The sequence below is a fragment of the Protopterus annectens genome, chromosome 11.part0, assembly GCF_019279795.1.
Source record: "Protopterus annectens isolate FY-2018-M chromosome 11.part0, PAN1.0, whole genome shotgun sequence".
Lineage (NCBI taxonomy): Eukaryota > Metazoa > Chordata > Ceratodontiformes > Protopteridae > Protopterus > Protopterus annectens.
This window is the reverse complement of record NC_056745.1, coordinates 156,965,102-156,979,166: the sequence shown is the minus strand read 5'-3', so window position 1 is coordinate 156,979,166 and position 14,065 is coordinate 156,965,102. Positions and strand designations below refer to the sequence as shown.

Below are 14,065 nucleotides of genomic sequence, written 5' to 3'. Positions count from 1 at the left end.
ACTACATTGACTCACTACAGTGAGCTTACAGACTACACTCACTCACTGCAGTAATCCAACAGACTACACTGACTCACTGCCGTGATCCTACAGAGTATGCTGACACACTGAGTGATCCTGCAGACTACATTGACTCACTACAGTGAATCTACAGACTACACTGACATGCTGCAGTGATCATACAGACTACACTGACTCAATGCTGTGATCTTACAGAGAACACTGATGCACTGCAATGATCCTACAGAGCACACTGATGAACTGAGTTCCTGCAGACTACACTGATTCACTGCAGTGAACCTACAGACTACAGTGATTCACTGCTGTGATCCTACAGACTACAGTGATTCACTGCAGTGGGCCTGTCTCTGAATCAGAAATGGATGCTACTAGTGAAAGTAAATGTGTCAGGTAGTGGTTCTTTCTGAATTCTAGCTAGTACAAGTGTTAAGCTGAGGGGATTTTTATTCTGAGCTGGCAGGTTAAAGTTCACAGTGCAACCACAAGCAAATGTTATCAAAGTATTCCCTTCTCTGGTCCTTTTTAGCACTATAATTTCATACGGTTACAATCTTATCATTGCCTATGAAAGATACTAATTTTCATACACTATTTTTCCATTTTCTCAAAGCAACAATTTGTTATTTAGACATAAAAGGTCAACTTACCACCCCACATTGACCTCAATGTGGGCATCGAGAACAACAATAATGTCTGCAGTCGATGCTTTCCAGCCAGAGATGCGTGCTTGTGTGAGCCCTTTTTGTATCTTATGCCTTATAATTATCACCAGACCAGGGTATTTCTGGTTGTATTCACTGATAATTGTATCCAGAGTATCTTTCAAGTCCTCTAAAATTGAAACAACAGCAATGTGTCTCAGTGAACAGTACATTTGCAAATAAGTAAAATACAGTACATTTGTATGTAGTCCAAACTTACTTGAAAGCACTGTAAATGCAGTTTCTGAAGGCTAACCCATTTTCAGTCAGAGCACAGCTAACTAGGACATTAGTAGGTATATGATAATACGAAAGCACAGTTACAGCTGACTAAAGAGTAATTGTGGATGGCCTTTGTCAGTGTATAAAAGAGAGACATAGGGAATACAGAAAGTTATTGTGTATGATGTTAATACCAGGTAAAACATAAACAAATGAAGTGAGACAGAGCAGTGTAATAGAATGTGGGCAGAAACTAATAAATACATGCAGTATATACTGTGCATATGTAAATAATGACATTGCCCTTTTAATTCAAATACATGGTGTTTCCCTTTTAAGACTAAGTCTGTACCATAATACACTGTGAGTATTGAGCTGTTATTGCAAAGTCCACATTTTACAAGCTAAAATACTTATCATTAAAATACCAAATTTCTTCTGCCATGATAAGGTTTAATTTACCAAAGCCATTTGAATTCTTGAAATAATTTTTTGGTTTGTCTGGAGGCAGAGATTTAACATGAGTTTGTATAGTAATGAAATTAGATAAGGATTGAGAAGAAATCCAGGTAAGCACACTTTTGTGTGCTGTGGGTACAGAGTTTTTGGCCACACATAGCTGTATGCATTTACAGAGGGACATAATGTTACATATGAGTTAGCAGTTAGTAAATTCAATAAACATGTTTGGGTCAAAAAAAAAAAAAAAAAATATATATATATATATATCTTCTTCAGACCTAATAACATCTACATTCAAAATAACCAAGGTATATATAGTTTCCTTTGAGTCAATTAAAAAATCAATTAAGACGTCAATTAGCTACAAGAACATCTTAAAGGTAGATATACACTATATTTAATTACTACAAGAATATATAAAAACCTTTCTCATAGATGTTATTAGGTCTGAAGAAGCTCATAGCAAAAGCGCTCACCTCTTGTTTTAATAAACCTGAGTTTTATTCTGGTCTTTGTGCTCCTGTGTGGATCTTTAAAATCTGTCTAAGTTGGATTGAAGCTGAGTACCATTCTGCCTGATTGTTATTTGGAAGTATCCTTCGTTTGGCTGCTTTACCTGCTACATGGTAGCTCTGTAGTTGGTTTGTGCTACATATTTTTATCTGTTTATTTTTGTGACTATGGAGCTTTTATCCCCTGGTTTACTGACTATTTTGACTTTTATATTTTTTATATTTTATATATATATATATATATATATATATATATATATATATATATATATATATTGTGAAAAACTGAGGGGCTGCCAGCCCAGCCAGATAACATTTTGTAGATAATTCTATGTCATTGTAAATATTAATATAATCCACAGGCTTGTTTTACAAATGTAAAGAGAACTATATTTTAGGATTAAACTATCTGTTGTAAATGTAACCACAGCGCACCCTGCTGGAAGAAAGCTGTTATGTAAATAATTTTACAACTGTGTTTGATCTCAAGCTCAGAGACAGGGTGTCTGGGCTAGCAAATTCTTTCTATTGTTTTAAGACAGAGATAATTACTAGATTTTACATGTAAAGTGTCCTTTATTGCTATGGTTTCCTGGCAGGTGCAAGATTACAAAGCTATGTTAAATTTTGAGTTCTGTGAGCCTGGGAAACTTCAGCAGAAGTGTCAGTAATGATGTAATCTGAAATGACTCAGCAGTACTGTGTATTATCAATTTAAGGGGCATTTCAGAAAGAAAGAAGAGCATTTTGTATTTTGATCTGGATCTGACAACAACTCACCAGGCACTCACTTTGCTCTGTAAGTAAAGTTATTTAGAACTGAGTATTTCTCTTACAGAGAGATATAATATAGCCAGATTAGTCTAGCTGTTTTCTATATTTATGTCAGACTAACCTGCAGTATTCCTTTAAAGCATTTTCCTGTCATTTCTGAACTCTTTATGTCATTGTGTTGAATTGATGAGTATTGTCTTGTGTTTTTATTATTTATTATTAAATATTTTAAACCTTTCATCTGTGGCTGTTTTGTGTAGAGATAATTTAAGCACTAAAGTACTTGCATGTATATAGTGATACTATACAAAGCCACTCCAATAGCCTTGCTGTTTGTCACACTTAATAATTGGATAATAATAATGCACAGTAGAATTGGACACCCTTTGGTAAGAGCCTTTATTAGTAGCTGATAAATAGTGGTTGGTGGCAGTGATTTCTACCATATAGTCTGGAGAGAAGGAGGCATAGCTGGAGAATCTGTGCCAGCCTTCCCCAGGAGTGTCTGTGTGTTTGTATATAACTCATATCCAAAAATGTGTGTGTCAGCTACTTGAGCAGGGACATGAAGCACTGACAGAGAGGGTGCTGGAGGTTTTGGCTTAACCACTAAGCTGAGATCTGTACCCTATAGCTGTGCTAGTGGGGAGTCTTATTGGTGATCTAGACAGAAATTGAGAAACCAGCCCCAGACTGACTGTGATCTCTGTGTGTTCCTAAGGGAAATTGCACTTTACAGTGTGTGTACTTGTTATCCTTCCCAATGTGCACACCCCTCACTGGTGCTAGTGGTGAGGATTGAGGCTCCTTGATTACTGGGCCAGTGCACAGGTGTCACATATTTATATATATATATATATATATATATATATATATATATATATATATATATATATATATATATATATATATATATATATTTATTTTTTCAAAGATGCATACAAGCAGTGGGCAAGAGTGTAGAAGCATTTGTGAGACAGTTACATGAACTAGTAGAAAATTGTGGCTTTAATGGCACTAAAGATGAAGCAGCAACAGACAGGATTATAACTGGGCTGACTGATGTAGAAGTGTCAAAAAGTTACAGCTTGGGTGGCGTGACCAAGATGTGCTCAGAATAGCAGCAGTTCTCTTCAGCTCTGACAGTTTCAAATTTGTATGACAGGAATTTTACAGTAAATCTTATCGGAGAAAGTTACTATCTTCAGCAATAAACTCCTCTCAACTAGCTCTATGACAACATATAAAAATTCTAAAGAAATTCTGAGATTTTCCTGTCAATAATATCTTGGATACTTTATCTATCTTCACTGGCAACAGAATGGCTACCTCAAAAACAATACATCAAGAATGTTCTCTAAAAAAGGACTTACACTCTTTACTCACCAATGTACAGGAATTATTTACCAAACTAGATACAATGGATTTAAAGATTGATATCTTTAAAAAAGACTGCACTAAACAAATGGAAAAGATACATCTGCAACTTCAAAAATCACAAATTTTAGGTATTGAATTAGCACTAAATGACATTGACAGTAGAGTACTTAAAGATGAAATAATATAGACTTCTTAATGAAGCAAAATACATACTTGCAATCCAAAGTAGATGATTTAGAAAACCGGTCACGAAGGAATAACATTAGAATATTTGGCTTACCAGAAAATATAGAGGGAAACAATCTGTCAAAGTTCCTGACAACTTGGATCCAAGAAGTACTAGACCTGCCAGAAGCTTTGTCCTATGGTATAGAAAGGGCATACAGGTCTTTTGCATCATCTAAAACAAGTAAGAATAACTCTACTAAATCTGTAATTGTGAAATTCATATCTTCATGTGCCAAAGAACTAGTACTAAAAACAGCCCGGGCAAAAGCTCCCATTAAATTAAATGACAATACCATTCATTTTGATAATGATTATTCTCCAATAGTAATAGCGAAAAGAAAACTTTTCCTACCCTAAATCAAAGAACTGAAAAAGGCACAAATAAAAACCCATCTATTGTGCCAGGCCAGACTCAAAAAGTTTCTACAGGATGGTTTGAAAACCTTTGATGATCTGGGCACAGCTGTTATTTTTATTAAATCCAACAAAATAATTGAAAAGCTAGAAGATATGGAATGGGCAAGTGCAAGTCTTAAAAGATTAGCTGAAAATGACAACTGGAAATCAGTCGAAAAAAAAGAAGTTAAAGAAATAAAGAAATACACCATTAATATGGGACTTTGAATCTAAACATAAGGACTTTAAAGTAAACTCATGGTTGCAACTACATGTAAGTGTAACATTTTCTCCCCTTTTTTTATTCAATTTTAAATATATTTGTTCCTGTATTATAGCTTGGTAGTATAAATATGGTATGTTTGGTTATATTATAGTTCTCCTTATTTATTTATTTTTTTTCTCAGTCACTTCTCTCTATATACTTTGAATGTTTTTACAAATTAATAAAAGATTGTAATTGAAAATAATCATCTGATTTAAATGAAAGACAAGGGGAAATGGAAAGCTATTTGTATGACGTTGAGAGAGATGGAGGGGCTTGATTGTGGCTGTTAATGTGATATATACAATATTAAAGTCTCTGGGCTAGGGTGTGTGAAGGAGGCAAACAGAATCAAATGCAATACTTGTAACTTTGCAGGATTAATGGGATTGTTTTGTTTACAAATTATTATCTTAGCGATTGAACATATAAATGTGAAGGACATTAAAATGTTGCATCTACACTTTAACTTATTAGTCCCTGTGCGATTTGTGCACTTTTTAGCCTTTTTTTTCACTCACCAGCTTTGTCAGATGTTCCATGCGGACCCAAGAGACTAATAAAAGAAAAAGTCAAGCACTAACTGTTCCCGCTTTTATTCTGGACAGCTTTGAAAACTAGCTCGAGAGGCTCCGTTCATTAAAAGAAAAAGAAACAGCCTGATGACATCATCCTTGCCTGTGCAGCTCTCTTTTTGTGAACTTTAACCTTCTGGGAAAGTTGCACTGACATTTTAGAACGTTGAAACGTGGTTTTCACTGCAAAAATGTATGTAAGAACAAATAAACAGTTTAAGCACTACCATACATATAACCACATATATAAAGCACAATTAATATATAATTATCACCATTTTGTAGTTCCCTATTTGCATTTGTAACTATATTATAAAAACTACATTTAATTACAGAACACAACCCAGATGACCTTATATGCAATGCTAAAGCATACTGTATATTATAAAGCATATTATATAAGAATAACATATATAATTATATAAGGATAATATTAATATTAAAGAAATAGTATCCCCCCCTTTTTTTACCTTCTTCTCTCTAATGATTATAATTTAAAGAAACAGTACTTATATCCTATCTGGGTTCAAGATAACCAGATTTAAATAACATAAATGCACACTATGAAACATTAATTGATTGTAAATGTACTACATATAAACTTTACATATACAAAATTACTAAATGTTATAAAAGAAATACTAGCATATGCATATGACAACCCTATCTGAAATACTATGCTTGTTAAATAGTTATATGTATTGTTTTAGTCATATTTTCTGTCTGATGTAATTGCTTAACATCAATTAAACCTCAAGCACAGAGATAGTAATTGATTATACTATACTAAATGTAAAAGTATAACAACTTAATTTAATGAATAGTTTAAAAAACAGTGAAGAATATATAATTTTTTACAGACAATAACACTATTTGACATTAGCTGAGATATTGTCGCTATTTGAAAGGAGGATAATTTGAATGGTATATGCTACTCAAATTAGAAGTTTACAACTCCAGGAAGGGTACGGGTAAACATGTTATATTGATGTTCTGTTATAATGCAATGTTACATTTTTTTATGACGTTCACAATAGCAACATATTTTGAGACTCTACAGTTTATTTATGAATTGATAAATATGTTTTCTAGCATTAGTGGTTACCAGAATGGAATACAATTGATTTATTATGTATATAATTTATAACACATAATATAAATGTTTCTTTTAAAGGGCATTTCAATAAATATTAATGGTCTAAACAATCCCTGCAAGAGAGGAAGTTTGCTGAAATATCTCAAAATCCATAAATCACATCTTGCCTTTTTATAAGAAATACATCTAATATCTACAGATACTGATAAGCTAAATACCAGCTGATAAGCTAAATACCAGTTATTTTTCAATTTTAACAAGCTCAGAACATAGTGAAAAGAAAAGAGAAGTAGCTATATTATGGCATAAAACACTTCCCATGCCTAAAATACTAGATGTATACAAAGACAACAAAGGTATGTTTTGTTCAGTCACATAATATTTCAAGAAAAAAAAAATATTTATATATATTTTGTATTATTTGTACTAATTGTATATTCTACTAGAGTATCCCGGGCTGAAAAAAAAAATGTGTGTCCAGTCCAACTTTCCCGGTTAACAAAAATAAAATAAAATAAAATAAAAATAAATAAATAGAATTAAATAGAAAAATATATACTCTTATAAACATCTACTGGATCCCAGGTATTGGTTCAAACACTGTTAAACAACATTTAAATAAGATTGTTGGCCTAGCCAAAGGTGATTTATTAATAGTGGGTGATTTTAACTGTATATTAAATGAGGCAAATACTAACACTTCTGTTAAAAGAAACATTTCAGTATCAGCTAAATTACTAATAGATTTTATACAATATTTCTTATTAAAAGATATAAATAACATACAAATATAATCAAAAGTATACCAGCATATATAACTAAAATGAAATAATTTAAGGATTTGTTTGCTTTCAGAGATACAAGACTTTATTACACTAAATAACACTAATAATATCTCAGAAGTCTATATATGGGATGCCATAAAAGCCTTTCTATATGGGAGAATTCTCTCATGGTACAATAACAAAAGAAAATCTTGGGACAAAGAACTATTAGATATACAAGGCAAATTAGACAAACTAAAACTTAACTCAGAGGGTAATAATGATAGAATAAACAAAGAGAAAGAGATAAGTAAACTAAACACAAAATACTTAGAGATATTAAATCACAAAACAATGATCAAAATAGAGAAATTTAAATTTATAACTTTCTCAACAAATCCTAGATCTTTAAACATATTAGCATATAAAACTAAAAGACTTAAAAAACGTAATCATATTAAGGAAATTTATTCTCCAAAAAAGAAAAAAATAGTATCTAATAAACACAATATATTATTAGACTTCAAAGAATTCTTTCATAAAATAAATCAGAACTCCCAGAAGGTCGATTCAAAAGGCATGATTAAGGCCTTTATAACAAAGTATACTAAATATAGATTATCAAAAGATCAAACTAACAACATAGATAAACCTATTTCTTTACAAGATATACTAAACCAGATAACAAAACTTAAATTACACAAAGCCCCTGGGAATGATGGTATTAATCTAGAAATATATAAACTATTACCAAAATCTGCCCTAAATATACTTCATAAAGTATTTAATATTTCCCAAAACAATATTATCATACCCCCTTCTTGGAAATATACCTTTATCTCACCAATAATTAAAAATAAAGGTCCCACTAAGTGCTCTTCATATAGACCAATCTCTCTATTAAATATTGATTACAAAATGTTTATGCCCATATATGCAGAAAGGTTAAAAAGCTTTTTGCCACTATTAGTAAATGATGATCAAACAGGTTTCATTGTAAATAGAACTACCTATGACAATATAAAAAGAACAACTACTTTAATAGATTCGGCAAAAATCTCAAACAAAACTTTAATAGGTTTAGATATAAATTGCGCTTTTGACTCAGTCAACTGGGACTATCTATTCATTTACTAAAGAATTGAATTTCTCAGACAATTTTATAAATCTCATAACAAATCTATATAAAGACAGCCGGGCCTATATCAAAATTGGCATGGCTATATCAGAAAAAAATCCCATTACAAAAGGAACTAAACAGGGATGTCATCTATCCCACTTTTATTTACATTGATTATGGAACCCTGGGCCAATCTAATAAGAGATGATGAAAAAGTTGAAGATTTTAAGTTAAATTCTGATATTTCATCTAAAATTCAATTATTTGCTGATGATATTTTAATAACCTTGGGAGAAAATTACAAATCTATCCCAGCTGTATTTAAAAATATTAATACATTTCAAAAAGTATCAGGCTTAAGTTTTAATAATAATAAAACTCAGATCATTCAAATTAATTTAAAACAAAACACAATTCAGCCAAAGTATAAAAAAATTGATACCTCAGAATAATCAGATAACTTATTTAGGAATAGTAATTACCAATAATATAAAAATATCATTCAGTTAAACTTTAATAATTGCTTAAACAAAATAGAAGATTCTATAAAAAATGGAATAGTTTACTTTTCTCCATGGTTGAAAGGCTTTCAATTATAAAAATGATTATCCTTCCCAAATTACTTTATATTATCCAATCACTTTCATTAATTCCTTCTAAAACAATAATTAAAAAATGTAATTCTTTCATATTGAAATTTTATGGTACCCTAATAAATCCAGAATAGCATTACAACATCATATGAATGACTGGACAAATGGAGGTATAAGATTTCCTAATTTGGAATTATATGCTATATCTTCGAGTATTAACTCAGTCTGTCTTTTAATCAATAATAAATATTCCTCTAAATGGAAACAATACTTAATCTCATTAGGTTGGGATTCCTCTAATGTGTGAAATAACCAAAAACACTAATAATAAATAATCATATAAGTTATATAAATCAACTATTTGTTACTCATACTACAAACATTTAGGAACTTTATTTTTAAATTTACTAATTATAAAACATGGTGTTTTCTTCTTTATCCAATTGCATTTACTCAAAGCTTAATAGTTGCATCAGAATATACAAAAATGATATTATTTAAAAAGAAAAGTCTAATTTATTGGTCTCAATTAATAAATAAGGATAAAATAATGACTATTGAAGACTTAAAAATTGAATATGACATAGACACAAATTCTTGGCTATGCATACAGGAATGTAGACAATACATCACAAATATTTTGGATTCAATGCCTTCACATTCAATTTATCCAATACCTAAAATAATTTTATTCATGACTACACTAATTCAAAAGGCTAACACAGACAAATTAAACTATCATTTATCTACAAAATACTTAGAAAAGAATCTAATTCCCTCACTGAGAAATATTGGGAGTATTTCAGCACAATTAATAATTATACTCCAAATGACCAAGACAAACAAAACATACTAGAATCAGGCTATTACACTACCTCTTCACTAAAGTGGAAAATATATACCTGGAAATGTATGCACAGATCCTTTATTACACCACACATTCTAAACAAATTCAATAGGAATTCTAATAACTGTTGGAGATGCAAAAGAGTATTGAAAGCCGATTGGTCTTAAACAAATATTGGGAAGATATAAATCATTTCCTTCAAAGCTTATTTACAGATAATTTTTTGATTACTAAGTCTTTAATCATATTTAACACTCCAATACATCACAGTGTAAAAAAATCCAAATACACATTATTATGGACCATATTGGCAGTAGCAAGGAAAATAATAACATCAACTGGAAATCAGAAACTTCCCCTACTTTTCGAGAATTCAAACTACTTCTTTCTGAAGTCTGCAGTCTGGAACCTTTGACCATTAAGTCAAGAACTAATAGAAACTTAACTAAAATCAATATGTGGAAAAAATTGTCTGACTTGCTAGAAAAATTTATTGTATATGAATAGATTTATATCTGCTTGATATTAATCTGAATGTCATTTGTAAATAGTTATTTTGTTAGTTAATTATAGAATGATTGTTTTTATTTTCTTTTTCTATAATGTAAAAAATGGAATATTTAATGTAATTTATGTCTTTATTCAAATCTTAATACAAATTATTTGACAAAAAAAAAGTTACAGCTTAAAGTTAATCTAACATTAGGAAAATGATACAAATAATCAAGTGAGGCAAAACTTGTAAAAAGGGAAATGCTAACTTAAACATGGCAAATAATGTGTGTGAAGTGTACATCAAAATTAATGCTATTTTCTATGAAAGACATAATGTGAACCAGACTAAGTGAACATTCCGAAGGCACAGTGTGAGTAGGACAGGGAAACGCACAATGTGTGGCCATTAGACTAATGTAACAGAGCAGTGTGTTGCATATAGCAAAAAAAAGTGTAAGAGATGTAAGAAAGTGGGCCACTTTGTTGTCATTTGTAAAACAAATTAAGTTAGAGAGATTACTACTGAAGATGTCAACAGTGCTAAAAATAGTTTACAAAAATAATTTTTTGGGGGTTCAGTTACTACTGTGGCAGATGTAGAGACTTACTGGCAAGTTAATATTCCAATTCATGAGACAGTTGTGATTTTTAAAATAGATACAGGATTAAACACTGCTGTGATATCACATGCTATACATTGAAGTTTCCTTAATGTCTGCAGTTGCATGAGGCAGAGAGAGAGAGACTGAAATGTGTAGCTCTGTAGGCGAATTCAAGTAATTAAAAGGACTGGCCGACTGAAAAAATCTTTGTTTGCTTGAAAAAGATCAATGAGGTAATTGTAAATGAATGTTTTATGCTACCCATGTTAGAAGATATAGTATCCTGGCTAGTAAATACAAAAGTCTTTTTTTTAACAGTAGATGTTTCCATTGGTTTCTGGTGAATGCCATTACACAAGGAAATTCAAAAACTTTTAATTCCCCTAAGGGAATATTCTATTTCTAAAGGCTGTTATTTGGTATAACCACAGCAACTGTGATTTTCCAGTGTAAAATAATGGATTGAAGCAAGTGTCTAGATGGTTGGGGTGTTATGGATGTCATCCTGGTGTTTGCTCCAGACAAGCAAATGTATAATTTGAGATCAAAGGTAGTACTACAGACAATTAAAAAATCAGGTCTAAACTTTACCAAGACAGATGCTGCTTTTTCAAAACAAAGTTTCAATATTTTTTGTACCATATATCCTCTAGTGGTATCATCAAATCAGATGGAAGCAAAATACGAGTAATGGCCTGTTGCAAGATCTGTCTTGTATGACTGACCTAAGACAAGCACTAAGGAAAGTCAGCTATTTGGACACATCTTGACCAGACATTTCCACAGCCCTCCAACTTTCAATGGATTTGCTAAAGAAAATTTGCCATTATCTTGGGGACAAGCCAAACAATTCACCAAAATAAAAGAAATTGTGACAACAGCTCCTGTGTTAGCATACTATGATGTCAGTAAACAGACATTCAGATGTTTTTTTGCTTTGGCCCAGGTGCAGTATTACTGCAGTGAGAGGAGTAAGCATTGCATTGTATACCTGATTGCACCAGTATGTTAACAGGTGTCAAACAAAGGTAGAGGCAGACTGAAAAAGAACATGTTGCAGGTGTCTGGCATATGAAAAGTTTTCAAGACATCTATTAGGGCTTCAAAGTTTCCAGCTGCAGTCTGACCATAAACTACTACTTCCATTAATCAAGTCATCAGAGCTTGACAAATGCCATTGAGATGCCAGAGACTGTTAATGCTTTTAAAAGGGTTCAATACTAAAGCAATACATGTGCCAGGCAAACAACTCAGTGTTGCTGATATGCTGTTCAGAAATGCTAAACGTGACTAACCATTATCTGAAACTGAAAGTGATGTTGCAGAACATGTGAAAATTATCATGGTGATGTAGCCTGTAACTGCTAAAGGACTTGAAAACCTTAAACAGGCTACTCAGTATGATTCTGATTTGCAAACTGTTATCTAGCATTTGGTTAATGGATTGCTTTATTGCTGAATTCAAACCAAACAGCTCATGCACGATTATTGGATTATTGCCATGCAACGATGGAATCATGGTACCCCTAAATCAATGAGCAGAAGTGCTGCATCAAATATATGAAGGTCAGCAAGTCTCACAAAATTTAGAGACAGAATGTGAATATGCTGTTTATGTAGCAACTAAAACATTATACTTTTAGTGTCAAAGTGTCCATTCTGTATTATGAATAAACAACCACAGAGACATGAACCTCTGATACCAACACCATTGCCACTGGGTCTTTGGAAAAACGATAGCTGCTGACTTGTGTGAGTTTGAATGCAAGAACTTCCTTGTTGCTGCTGCTGACAACTAGTGACATGATATTGAAATAATTAATGTACTCAGCAACAACAAGCCAAAGAACAAAAGCTAGATTCAAGATGATTTTCTCAAGGTTTGGTATATCAGTAGAACGTGCTACAAACAATGGAGTGAACTTTATGTCTAGTGAATTCCAACAATTAATGACTAATTGCTGTTTCACTCATAGTACTTCAGGGCCTCATTATCTAGAATCAAATGATGCCGATCAGAGAGAAGTTCTAACAACCAATGAGACATTAAGACAAACTGAGTCACATAAAGTTCTACTGGCATATTCAGCTACTCTACACAATGCTATCAGAGTACAGCTACTGCTTGGAAAGCAAATATGAACCAATGCACTAGTGGTAAAGTAAAACTTTAACCAAGAGTAATACCATGCTAACAACTAAAGAACAATGATCCAAATGCTAATGCTTTGTAAAAAAGTTTTATGACCAATGTCATCCTGCATGACTATTGAATGACCACTACCTGTCCTATAACCTGGTCAAGCTGCCTGCTTTAAGTTAGAGGATGGAGAGAAAAATGGGGATACTACAGGTGTGTCAGTGCAGAAAATTGCCGAATCACACTTTCATGTTGCAGACTTAAGACAGTATCGTGGTTAGGTACAACACAAGATATATTCAGTCTATTCTTGATGAGGGTCAACTTGAATGCAATATTTCAATAAAGTGAGAGTCTCAAACTGAGCTGAGAATAACCAGATCAATGTTGAGCAAGTCTGTTCAAGCAACTGACTAATCTATTTCCGTTGACAGTCCAAGACAAAGATGGAAGTCCAAGATCATTTATTTGTGCTGATAGACCACCACTGCTATCAAGTCTTTGTTTTGAGTGTTCCTCGTTCAGTAGACTCTGTTTCCCTAATCTGTGTAAAACTTTTGATGCACACAATAATTGTGCTAGTATGATGTGTCTCAAAGTTCTCTTTTTGCAGGTTCTCTGAGTGGTTTCAGCCAGAAGTCAAATGGTCTGCACATCTCATAGTGGGAGGCCTATATCAAATTCACAATGTTATCAGTCCTGGATGCAGTTACTGGGAACATCCAAATAAGTGTAACTGCACATTTTGTAAAACTTTGCCTATTGTCTTTCACAGGTTCAGTCTAGACTGTTGAATGTATAATGCAAATATATGCCTTCCTGTTCTTTCTGTGAGGTGATGCAGTAGAAAGTGGATTATAGCTACTAAATAC

At 32.2% G+C, this 14,065-nt stretch overlaps 1 protein-coding gene across 1 annotated transcript in view; it reads right to left on the bottom strand.

Annotated features, from left to right (window-relative positions):
* Positions 1-14,065, bottom strand: part of GALNT8 (polypeptide N-acetylgalactosaminyltransferase 8) — a 406,113-nt gene that overhangs the window by 277,017 nt on the left and 115,031 nt on the right. Inside the window, exon 4 of the mRNA XM_044087557.1 lies at positions 669-852. Coding sequence (XP_043943492.1) covers positions 669-852 — 184 coding nt within the window. The remainder of the gene's footprint in view (positions 1-668; positions 853-14,065) is intronic.